Raw genomic sequence first — 12,469 nt, forward strand, 5'->3', positions numbered from 1 at the left:
AGAATGCTTGATTCTACTTGATTCCAGTAGGAGCAAGAGATGAAAAGAAAATCCATGTTTGGAATGTGATAGAGAAGTTGGAATGTCTTGACCCAATATACCCAGTTTTATTCAAGTAAATAATAGTAAGCTAAAAGAGCATGTGATCAGGGTAGTGGCTAGTGCAAAAAATGGCTGGGTTCTAAACTTCTTGCATTAATTTCTCTTGAATTTTGAGCCTGTTTTCTATAGAAACAATCTGATGTAACATAGTTACATGTTACAAGACCCAAGTCAGGCTACTGCAAAATGCCTAGTTAGCACTACACAGAATGCATCTAAAATTTTAAAAGTATTGGCCTAAGTTCTGCATCCTAAAAGCAGGGATGATAGCAGAGAAAAGAATGAAGAAGAGACAATATCTTGCTCCCCATCACACTTCCCACAATAGAGGAGACTCGTGCTCGTAAGCTGTGCTTGCCCTTCTAACTACAGTAACCTGCCCACATGTATTCCTCAAGAATAAGACACACTATAAAAGTATCTATTGTTCCTCTCCCTCAATAATAACTTTAATTCTTTGCTGTCTCTAAGTGTTAAGAAGAAAGCCATCTGATCTGAGTAACCCATACTAAGGTGTAAATGACTGATTTGTACATTGATTTATAGATACAGCACATCCACACACACGTGCAAACACATAGGCATACAATTGCATTACTTATTTGTTAGCTAGGCACCTTTTTGGGAGCCAAAGAAATGAGAGATTGAAAGGGCAAAGTTTTCTGCTCCCATGAAGCTTCCATTTCAGTGGGCAGAGGTAGACAATAACATTCAAAAACAACCCAGAATATCCAGAAAGTAATAAAGACTCTACGGAAAATAGGGTGATATAACACACTTCACACTGTGTGGTTAGGAAAGGTCTCTTTGACGAAGTGACATTTAAGATGAGATATAATGAAGACAAAGAACCAGTCTTGTGTAAATGAAGGGGAAGGGCATTTTAGATGTCTAGTGCAACCTTGAGAAAGGAGTGAACTTGGTGCACAGAGGACAGTAAAAAGGCCAGTGGGGCTGAAGAACAGTGGGCAAGGAGGAAAAGAGAATGGAGAGACAGGCTGCAGACAAATCAGATTGGTCATTGTCAGCCAGGGACAGACTTCTGAAGTGTATCCCAAGTAGGGAGACCTTAGAAGATTGTAAGCAGAAATGTGGTCTGACTTACATCTTAAAACAATCCTTAGCAGAAGCATGGAGACAGACGGGAGGGCCTTGCAGCAGTCTGAGAGAACAGCCTACCTGGCCTTGGTGGTAGACAGAGAGCTAAGTGGGTCCCATCATGATATGATATACTTTAGGGGTAAGATCTGCAGGAGTTATGAATGGCTTGACTGTGGGGATGAGGAAAAAGGAATCAAGGACACTGAGGAGATGATACTGTTTTCCTGAAAAAAAGGCAAGATCTGGTTCAGTTCAAGGATAAGGCAGTCGGATAATGGAAATAAGCAGTTCTACTTTAGACATAGTGATTTGGTAATCATTGGCATGCTGGTGGCATTTAAGCTTCGGAGACTGGTGTGATGGGCCAGGGAGTGAGCCCAGAAGGGGAGGAGAAGAGAGCTAGAGATCAGGCTTTGCTTACTCCAACATTAAAAGGTAGAAGGAGATGATTCAGGAAGCTCCTCTTCTCTAGACAAGTAGCTCTGCAGAAGGGGAGTCAGGAAAAGAAGGCTCTTGCTCTTGCTCTCCTAACAGGTGTGGGTCTTTAAGGCCTTCTAGGCATACTAAGGTTGAGGGGGAGTGAAGACACTCAGGCGCCCCCTTCTGCCCGTAGATTATAATGAGCATTTGATTCACAGTAGTAGGAAGAAGCTGTCTCACCTGGAAAGGCATAAGCTCCTTTCCCCATAGATTTTGAATATGATGAAAAAATACTTTAGATGAGATATTTAAATATTTAATCCTGCCTCAGGGCAGGCCATCACAAGCTGAGAATCCAAGAGTCTCACCTACAAAGAGGCAGCAGTACATCAAACACTAGCTTAGAGCTCTTCTACTTTAGGAAAAGGGTCAAGACATCAGCCCAGAGAAAAGCTGGGCCTCAGGACCAATGCCCATTCATGGTAAGCTTTGAGTGAAAAGAATTAGTTTCTTTTATTCTTCCACCTGTAGAGACTGGGCTTTGTCATCTCGGAATAATAGAATAATTTTTTTTTTTTTGAGTCAGGAAATATAATAAAGCACTGCTCTGAATCATCAGGGTTCAAGAATAAAGTCAGAAATATTATGTTTGTTCAGCATCTTGTTCAATTTGCACAGCTGTTTTGAGGGGAATGGGATGTCTGTTTATATAAATATGAGATTACCTGTGAATATTGTGTGAGGAACACACTGCACAGCTAATATTGCAGCAAATTACAGGAATCCTCCTGATGACAAAGTAAAGAAATATGTTTCCCCATGGGAAGAATTTATGGCAGTGAAGGAAAACCATTTTGACAGTGAATGTTTCTGTTGTTTTCTCCCCAACAGGCTTTCTTACCTCTTGATGCCCCTACCTGGGTTCTGAGCCCGTTTTAAGTGGCAGAACAAATGACTCCTCCAAACACTAAGGTTTAGTGGAATCCACATTTCATGTTATGGAAAAATGATATGGTATGGCTTCCACACCCTTCAAAATAATTTAATACAAGAGATGCACAGAGCTACTTTGGAAGACCAGTATATGGGAAAAGGAGCCAGTTTTGAGGTACTGAGATAAGGATCTGGGAAACTTAAAAAAATATATATTTTTAGAAACAAGGATTTGATGCAGTAAAAGCATTTTTTTTTTTTTTTGATCATTTGGAAAACAAGAGATGCATTTGATGGGACCAACTGCTGACTTTCCAGAGAGGTAGGTTGATTTTGAGTAACTCTGATGAGAGACCTAATTTTGCTTTCATTATCATAATTTGCACATATTCTCCTCAAGGGTTAAACCCAGGGCCAGAATGTGTGCTAACTTGGGCACCATTTGATACAGTGATTTAAGCCTTAGGAAAAGTAGACTACAAAATATTTTCCTGTAGTAACCTAAGATAGAGTGATTGGTAACCATTATGTTTAGTTCTTTTTGGTAAATGTGTTCTCAAAACAAAACAAGTCACAGTATGAATATTTCAAGGTCTTCCTTCTGCTTGCTAAATTTCTCGTTATTTTTGGAAAAAAATAAAAATAAAGACCCAAATTGGAACTGATAGAAACAGCTGGTGTTGAGAGGGAGTCCAATCTCCTCTGAGCATCAGCAGTCAACTGGAAGACTTTGCCTACTTCTGGCCACTAAGATAGTAGTAAAAGGACCCACTAAATTCCCTGAGTCCTCCATTAACTCAGTGACACCAGAACCACATCAGGCCCCTTTATCAAGACACTGAAATGGTCAATCAGTTGGATAACACCATGTGCAATGGCTCACCACTATAGATCTGGACGTTTTTTTCTGGTTACTCAAGGACGAAGTATCCAAATTTATACTGGTCAGATCATCCTCAGCTATTCATAAATAACTAATAACAAAAGCTGGTGTTTTAATTAAATTCCTTCTATGTTTCAAATGCTTTACCAGATGCATAATTTATAGGTGTTTTCTCCAGTCCTTACCACAATTCTGCAAGTTCAGTATGATTATCCCTATATTACAAATAAAGCAAGGCTCAGAGACACTGAGATGATATCTGAGTGGAGATGATAGATATTCACAATTAGTGAATTCCAGTGAAGAGATATATACATGATTTAAACTGCAGTCGTTTTTTAGACTCAAAACCAAAAGCCAGGGTTAGCTGTGTATCTGTCAAGATGTCAACTAGTACTGGGGCCTGGGTCCAGAACCTTGGTTACAGTAGGCTCTGATGTGCACCAGAATTACCTGTGAACTTAAAACACTCATGTTTGGGTCTTTCCTCTAGATCTTTTGATTCTGCAGGTGGATGGTGGGTTACAGGCATTTGCATTTTTTAAACAAGCTCCCAGGTAATTTTGATGCTCACCAATGTCTGAAAATTACTGCTATCAATGTCATGTTTGGGAGGATGATTTCTTAGAAGGCCAAGCAAATATAATGAGCTACAGTTGTAGACTGGAAGAAAAATTCAGCTTATAAGAAATGCATGAAGGGACATCCATGAAATGTGTACTTATTCTAATTGCTTTGGCTGGGATTACTTATGCCCTGTCCTGACCAATGTCTACTTTTTTTTTTTTTTTTAATTTACTCACATTAACATTTTGGTCAAGGGAATATTGTATCAGGTCTTCAGTAGATATTTATCTCAGTTACCCAACCAGTCAGATTCATGGAAGTCATCCAAACGTTAGTAAATATATAAAAGTCAAATTCTGTGTGTAAAGGTGATTCTGTAATTTGGGTTTGTGTTTTTGAAATTGCTGATTGTAATGGGAAGCTGATCTATCGATCTAGCCATCAAACCAATCTGTTCTCTCAGTCCCCCTGGGAATGCTTTCCTGTCATCATGATGATACCGACTAGCTTTCTAACCTTGAAAAATGCCATGACGGTCTTCTGGCAGTGACATTATTTATATCTGTGGGCTCTTGTCTTTCATAGGCCTGTTTGTTATCATAGTCCTTGAAAATGTGAGAAAGAAAAGGTCAAGAAGGCAAATGGGCTTCCACGTCTGGGGGAGATCATATATGAACGTATTCTCTACCTGGTACCGAAGTTCCAAGTGCGACGAACACTACCGCAGTCACAGAATCTTTCAAGCCGATGGTGCATCCAAAGTGGGAAGCCAGGTCTCCAATGAAAGCTGTCAGTATGCCAATCATGAGGATGGAGACAATGAAACAGGCCCAGCCATTCCAGTATTCTGTCGGGGGGACGAAGGCGAAGAGGACTTTCCAGAACACAGTCAGAAAATGCATCACATAATCGAAACAGGAGGGCAGCTTCTCCTCTCCACATTCATCGTCGTCATCATCTTCCCCTGGAGGGAGGAATGAAGCACATGTCATCACAACCTGTGCTCGGCGGGGTCTTCCTGTCTCCAACTCCCTCCTTCCTCGGCCTGTCATCCCTCTCCTCTGAGTAGCCGGGAGGTCATTAGAGGTGATTGAAGCTTAGGGTTTTCTAAGAGTCCATGATAATCAACCAATTTATTATTAAGCTACTGACACACTCCCTCATGGTTCATGGCTGAATGGCAAAAGCTTAAGTCCTCATCCAATTCTGGTTACATGCAATCAACACACCCTTTCTACAGTCCTACCACCTCCAGGGAGAGTTGTCATTTTAGGGAAGTGAAAAGGATTTCTTCCAAAAGACTGGGAAGCTCTGTGCCAGGCTCAGAAAGAAGTCCTTTTAGACAAAAGATAACTATGATGGAGTTCTTCTAACCAAGGATCTTCCAGCTTGGAGCCTGGCTTTGGGGATTCATGGTTAAATAATCACACAATCACAGCTCTGGGCCCTACATAGTTTTTCAGCTTCATCTCTTGCAATTATTTCAGACTCAAACTTCACCCTAGCCAAACAGAATTATTTCTATTTTTTTTCAAACCATAAGTACTTTCTCCTACTTTTGTCCTTTACAATTAAATGTGTTCCGCATGTCCTAATCCTGCCCTCCCTACCTTTCCCGGCTCATCCTTTAAAACTCACTTCCTTTGTGAAATCTCAGACATCCCCCTTTGGCCTCCAGCCAGGGCTGGAAATTCCACCTCAGAGCTTCCGGAACCTCCTAACACTTGAGACACTAGATCGGTGGTTCTTAAACTATTGTCCTGGACCAGTAGTATCAGCATCACCAGGGAACTTGCTAGAAAAGCAAATTGGCCCTACTGAATCAGAAACTAGAGGATGGGGTGTGGGGTGGCTCAGGTGATGCTGATACACACTCGACTTGAGAACCAGTCTCTCTCTAGACTAGCCCATTACTCTCTTCTTCAGTTGATCATGAGCCCAGCGAGGGCAGGAGTTTGTTCATTTTTGTGTCCCTAGCACCTGGTCCCATCTCTGGCTTGTGGGATAAGCTGGTTAAGGGCTTGTTAACCAAATGAATACATGCACAAATTTCCACTGACTTTGCATAATATATACACATATATCCCAGTTCTGCCAATTACCTAACACAATTAGTACATTAAGAAATGCACCAAGCTTACTATTTAAAGGAACCAGGAAATCAATAATAGTATTCTAAAACAGAGACTTCATTTATAATGGGATATAATCCCCACTCACATATTTTAAAATTGGGATACTGAATGTCAAGTCTTCTTAAAGTGGTGGCAAATACAATTTCATGTGTTTTGTGCCATTTTGGAAAGAGCTGCTTGGGGACTTTGTTCACCACCTTCCCATCCCCACAAACCTTGACACCAGGGATATGCTTTCCTTTGTCCAACTAATGCAGCTGGCAGCAGGCGAGGCTGTCAGACTTTCCAGCTGACTGTGTAGCCTGAGATTACCAGCAAGGAGCAAATATGTGTGTTCTCTGGGGGACACTCAGTGGTGACACTGTCTGGTGCAGATCATTACTGGGAAAACCCTTAAAGCTGAGGAGTTTTGAGGGAAAAGTGCCTCTCACAAAACATGAAAAGAAGAATGGCTCCATTTGTCACCTGTCATCTCACAGGAAGAGAAACGAGGCAATGGCTTGCTCTTAGGGAGCACGTGGTCAGAATTATTATGCAAACACACTTTGGGGATCTGTCGAGAAAACAGTCTCCCCTTTGAGGTTTTGGACCATCTCCAGTGAACTTTTGGGAGGAAGCTCCCAGCAGATGAATAGAATCCTCTTTGGAGACTAGGTAGGTAAGGATCGCAAGTTAGGCCAGCTGATAGAAAAGTGTGTGACTTGCTAGAGTAAGACAGCATTGTTGACCATGTTAAAGTGACTGAGGTAGCTCTAATGCCTTGGTGACCTATGAAAGGAAATGAAAACCTAAGCCACATCAATTTCAGAAATAAACTTGTATCTGAGAAAACAAATTTTAAAGCAACCAATCACAAGCAGCCGCCTAAGCCTTTACCAAATAAGGCAACCACTGAAGCTATAGCCAATCAAATAATTTCCTTGACTTACTTCCACCTCTGCTCTATAAAAGCCTTTCCCCTTGTTTCTCTTGGCAGTGTCCCTAAACCACTCTGGTTTGGCTCTGCCTAATTGGAATACATATTTGCTCAAATAAATTCTTAAAAGTTTTAATGTGCCTCAGTTTATCTTTTAACAACCGTTTCCTATAGTGTCATGCTGAATAGTTATTACACATTTCTAATATCTGGCCTGAAAGCAGAGATAATTTTAAATAAAAGCACATGTTATGGGCTAAATTATCTCCCCCACATTCATCTGGTGAAGCCCTAAGCTCAGAATGTGACCATATTCTGAAATAGGACGTTAAAGAGATGTCGAAGTTAAAATGAGGCTGTTAGGGTGGAGCCCTGATCTAATCAGGCTGGTATCCTTATAGGAGGAGGATACTGGGACACATGGACACCAGGGGCGCATGCAAATAAAGGAAAGACTCTGTGAAGACACAGCAAGAAGGCAGCCCTTCTCCCAAATCAGGGAGAGAGGCTTCTGGAGAAACTAAACCCACCAACACCTTGGTCTTAGACATTTATCCTTCCAAACTGTGAGAAACTAAATTTCCATGGTTTAAGCTACCCAGACTGTGGTCTTTTGTTAAAGCAGCCCTAACAAACTAACACAGTCTCTTTGGAAGCCTCCAGTGTCATGACATTGATATTTAAGGCCAACCACTCAGTGTTTCTATTATCCATTCTTTTCTTGTTTGCTCATCCATTTCTTTGCTCCTCCTTTTACTTTTCTTTCTATTTCCCTTTCATCCTATGTTTTAGCTCCAGGAAGAGCTTACTATAAGAGCTGCAGTTGTTAGGGTTTATTAGAAAGAGGAGGAAGACAATCATTAATCCTCTAACTCCTCTTCTCCCCCACTTCCCATCCCAGAAAGAAGAGTTGCATATACCCTACAAAAGCTCAGGAAATGCACTAGACTTTATAGTTATATTTATTTTGTATATGATCCTTATGAGTTCCTATATTCTATAGTTTTGGACATTTTATTGTTTCATAAGGTATATGATTAAAACAATTTGGAAAACACTGAATTTTAGTCATTTATGGAAACATTATTCTGCCTCTAATTCTACTTAAATTAGCTAATTTGGGGTGTATAAGAATCATATTGTGAGTATGAGCATGAAAGCAAATAGTGAAATTTCTCATAAGAAATGACACTTATAAATCAGGAGTAGACATTATATTCCTCTTCAAGATGGAAATAATAACACCTTTCCCATGAGGGATGTGCAAGGGAATAATTAGATCATCTCTTCAAAGTGAAGATATTTCGAGATAATGATGAGCACGGTAGTTACCATCATTGTCCTCCACTTAGGACTGTACTGTGTTTCCCTGTCAGTTCTTTTTTTTTTTTTTAAGATTACATATTTATTCATGAGAGACACAGAGAGAGAGAGAGAGAGAAAGAGAGAGAGAGGTAGAGACACAGGCAGAGGGAGAAGCAGGCTCCATGCAGGAAGCCTGACATGGGACTCTATCCCGGGTCTCCAGGACCAGGCCCCGGGCCTTCAGGCAGTGCTAAATCACTGAGCCACTTGGGCTGCCCTCCCTGTCAATTCTTAATTGCTTAGTCAACATGCTGGGTCCTAAAGTTACAGCCTAAGCTTTTAGAAATAAAATTTAATCTTGCCCTCTGGAGTTATCTTCATGATCTGTAAGCATGCAATGCAAAATAAGTCAGTGTCTGAGAGAGAGGGACAGAGAGAGAAATTTCCTTCCCTTCTGTAGGGTTCCAGCATTACAAAGTATCTGAAATATCTTAGCACTTAAGTCTGGAATGGGAGGCCCATCTGCTTTATTGCATTTGAAAGTGGAAATGGCTTCCCATCCTTTTTCCTGGGATCACACTGTTCTTTATAAATTTTAATCTGCAACTCAGATGTCATTAAAATATTAAACATGACCACTGACTGCCATGTGTGATATACAATTACCTCGTCTTGGAGAAGGAAAAGGAAATATGATGTTCATTCATCACCATCAGGACTATACTTAAAAGTTTGTTCCTTGCAAAGAGCAGTGGAACATTAAAAACACAAACACAAACACCTGGAGTGTCTTTTATGGGATGGCAAAAATGATGGTAACCTGCCAGTTCTGTAGGTGTGTCAGCTCAGGCTTATTGGAGGCTGCATAATTTGTTCAAGTCCCTCCTCTGCATTAGCAAAGAAATAGGCAGTTTGGGGTGGGGGGAGCTTTCCTTTTATAGGATCCCAAGCAAAAGATCGGCTTATCTCAGAATCCTTCTTTTCAGCTTTATGGATTCCACTAATGGAAAGATAATAAGCTGCATTCGATTAATCCTTCCTGTGGCCCTTCAAATGGTTTCCTTGAGACATGCTGGACTTCCTAAATAGAACTACAAAAATAGCCTATCATTAGAACCACAGATAAAGGAGAGAACATCACTTCAACTACTGACATAACAACTTGGACTGACCCTGTTCTACGGCATGAGAACAAAGGTGGCATCAGCACCACTGATCATGAACAGGAATCCTGGGCTTGGCACTTGCAGATGACCACACATCTAATAGACCTGGTGTTAGTGTGCATCCCTCCAGAGGCACTCAGGGTTTGGCCTCAGGGAGAGCTTTGACAACCAGAAAAAGGGGCTACTGAGGTATAGTAGACTTAGTCTGTAGTAGACTTAGTTTGACTTAGGTCAGAAGATTTAAGACAATTTCTCGTTCCCAGCTTGTGTTTGAGAGCAGAACTTGACCTTCCTAAGCCTCAGTTCCTCATCTGTCAAGTGAATTTCCTAATTCTCACATTTTAGATCAGTGGTGAGGACTGAAAGAGGTGATATGAAAGTCTCTTGTCAAACCATGAACCCCTTTACAGCCAGAAGTGCCATATTCCATCACTGCTACTTGTCAGAAGGAAGGCAGTAAATCAATATGATCCGAGTATCCTGATTTTACAGAATCTATATTCTGTTTGAATAAGTCATTATCACCACTGCTTTCCCAAGCTGCTTGATTTTAAGAAAAGAAGAAAGGAACAGAGAGAGGGAATGATAGAGTGGCTACTAAGTGACAGGCACATAAACTAAACTTTTTCACACACCTAATCTAATTTAATCCTTATAATAATGCTGCATTATTAATCCCATCGTACGTACAAAAACCCCCTGAAGTTCAGAGAGTTTAAGTGACTTTCTAAAATAATCACAGGGATGTCTGGGTGGTTCTGTTGGTTAAGTTCTGTCTTCGGCTCTGGTCATGACCCTGGGGTTCCGGGATCCAGTCCCACATTGGGCTCCCTGCTCAGCAGGGAGCCTGTTTCTCCCTCTCCTCTGTAGCTCCCCCTGCTTGTGCTCTCTCTCTTCCTCTGTCAAATAAATAAATAAGTAAAATCTCAAACAAAATAATCACATAATAGGTAAGTGGCTGAGTTGGGATTTGATCTAATAGCCCAAGGAACACTACACATGATGTCTTTTTGAAGCAGATAGAGTTTAGCATCAATCACATCTTGATTCAAAGTTTGAATTTGAGAATATTTATTTATTCATTTTATTTTTTAAATATTTTATTTATTTATTCATGAGAGACATACACAGAGAGAGAGGCAGAGACAAAGGCAGAGGGAGAAGCAGGCTCCATGCAGGGAGCCTGATGCAGGACTCGATCCCGGGTCTCCAGGATCACACCCTGGGCCGAAGCCAGGTGCTAAACTGCTGAGCTATCCAGGGATCCCCAAGAATACTTTTAATGCCTACTGCTACATAGATACAATGTTACCTTTTTAGGAATTTGAAAACACTGTTGCACCTTATTTGTCTTGTAATTTATTTTCTAGATATGACATATTTTTGGCCAACTAAACACAGAAAACAATAAATAAAGGGAGGGCATCATGGTTGTGACCATTTCAGAATCTCTACTTGAGTAGAGCAAGGTCTAATTTCCATTTCTAGCTGTCAAAGGTCAGCCAGGTAGTTCTGAATCAAACACCCTGGTGTACATCTAGTTCTTTAGAATTTGGGAAACTGGCCTATATTGTCACCCGTCTGTAATGGAAAGCAGTTTGGGGAATGTATGCTGCTGTTAATCTGAAGGAAGGTCTGACTTTCAATTACTTCTTGGTACTTGCCTATAATTAGCCTATTTTTATTTTGCAAGAGTATTCTCCAACTAAGGGAATAATGAGAATGACCAGATGCTTTCCAGGAGTATGACAGAGTGAAGATAGGATGGTATCTTGCCAACCACATTGCCGTGCATATGATCCAGGCCCAGCAAGTCCTACATGACAGCCCATGTAATATAGAAATCAACAACTGTGAAGCTAGATCACTACAGTGGTTTTCTACATTCAATACACACTGTTCTGAGCCAAAGTTCTTGATGAAGTTTTATTCCTTTCTTTCCAAGTGTGGTTGATTTGATTTTGTGTCTCTTTAGTTTCTGAGCACAAAGATTTGTTGCCACCAAACAAATTAACAAGTTTATTTTATTTGATTGAATAGGTTTTCTCCTCCATAGCTATCACTTTTTTTCCTGCAACCTGATACACAGTCATTTCAAAAAAAGTTCTTTTCAGTTGTAGATTTCCAATTCTTTTTGATTTCAAAGGTTCTGACAGAATCATAAAATGTTTAAGATGAAAGAAACCTTAGCAATCTGAAAATTCGCCCCTCCTCATTTTAAAAGGAATACTACAAACTGTGATTTGATTGAATTTTTTGTTCTCTTGTTTTCCTATATCTCTCCCTCCCCAACCATCCCCCATTTGATACATGAGGGCTTGAGTTAAACCCAGTGGCTTTTACTGTCTTGATCACTTAGGGATCTAAAGACGTTTCTTCCCATTTCCCCTATTATATGCTTATATCTTATTTCTAGTGAGAAAACATTTATTCATCTCTTCCCACTCTTAACAGTTTCTATATGCACCCAAAGATTCATTCCCAAACAAGAATTTCCCTCTTGTTCTGGATTTTGGAGAAGTGCTGTAAACATTTTCCTATAACCTAATGGTTGGGAAGTACTTACAAATATGTTCTCTGATGAAAAGTAGAAGATATCAGTAATTTTTCCACCAAGTATATTGCATGATTAATCCTTATCAAAACACAATTTACTCAGATTCCTAGATCTGTGCATTGTCAAAGCATAGAGGAAAAAAAAATGCAGGCATTTGCTTTTATCAAATGAAACATATGGGTATTAGAAAATACTTGGACTTAAACCACTGGGAGGGTTTCAGAGCTTGCTAAGGTCAACTCTCTGCTTAACATGAATTCCTTTAAAATCTATCTACAAGGGGGCAAGGAGGCCCCAAAATGCAGAATAAAAAATGCTCAAGCCCCAAAATGCGGAATAAAAAAAGTCTGTCTACAAAATGGTCACCTGTGCCACACTGGAGGG

The 12,469-nt window shown here is 40.4% G+C and overlaps 1 protein-coding gene across 20 annotated transcripts in view; it reads right to left on the reverse strand.

Moving 5' to 3' along the window:
* The window catches only part of SLC8A1 (solute carrier family 8 member A1), a 376,683-nt gene that overhangs the window by 22,495 nt on the left and 341,719 nt on the right, over nucleotides 1–12,469 (reverse strand). For all 20 annotated transcript variants that reach the window (XM_049095820.1, XM_049095819.1, XM_025454073.3 and 17 more), the window contains one exon: nucleotides 4,695–4,970. In XM_049095820.1, the coding sequence (XP_048951777.1) occupies nucleotides 4,695–4,970 (276 nt within the window). The remainder of the gene's footprint in view (nucleotides 1–4,694; nucleotides 4,971–12,469) is intronic.

The sequence above is a fragment of the Canis lupus genome, chromosome 17 (genome assembly GCF_003254725.2).
Source record: "Canis lupus dingo isolate Sandy chromosome 17, ASM325472v2, whole genome shotgun sequence".
Taxonomy (NCBI): domain Eukaryota; kingdom Metazoa; phylum Chordata; class Mammalia; order Carnivora; family Canidae; genus Canis; species Canis lupus.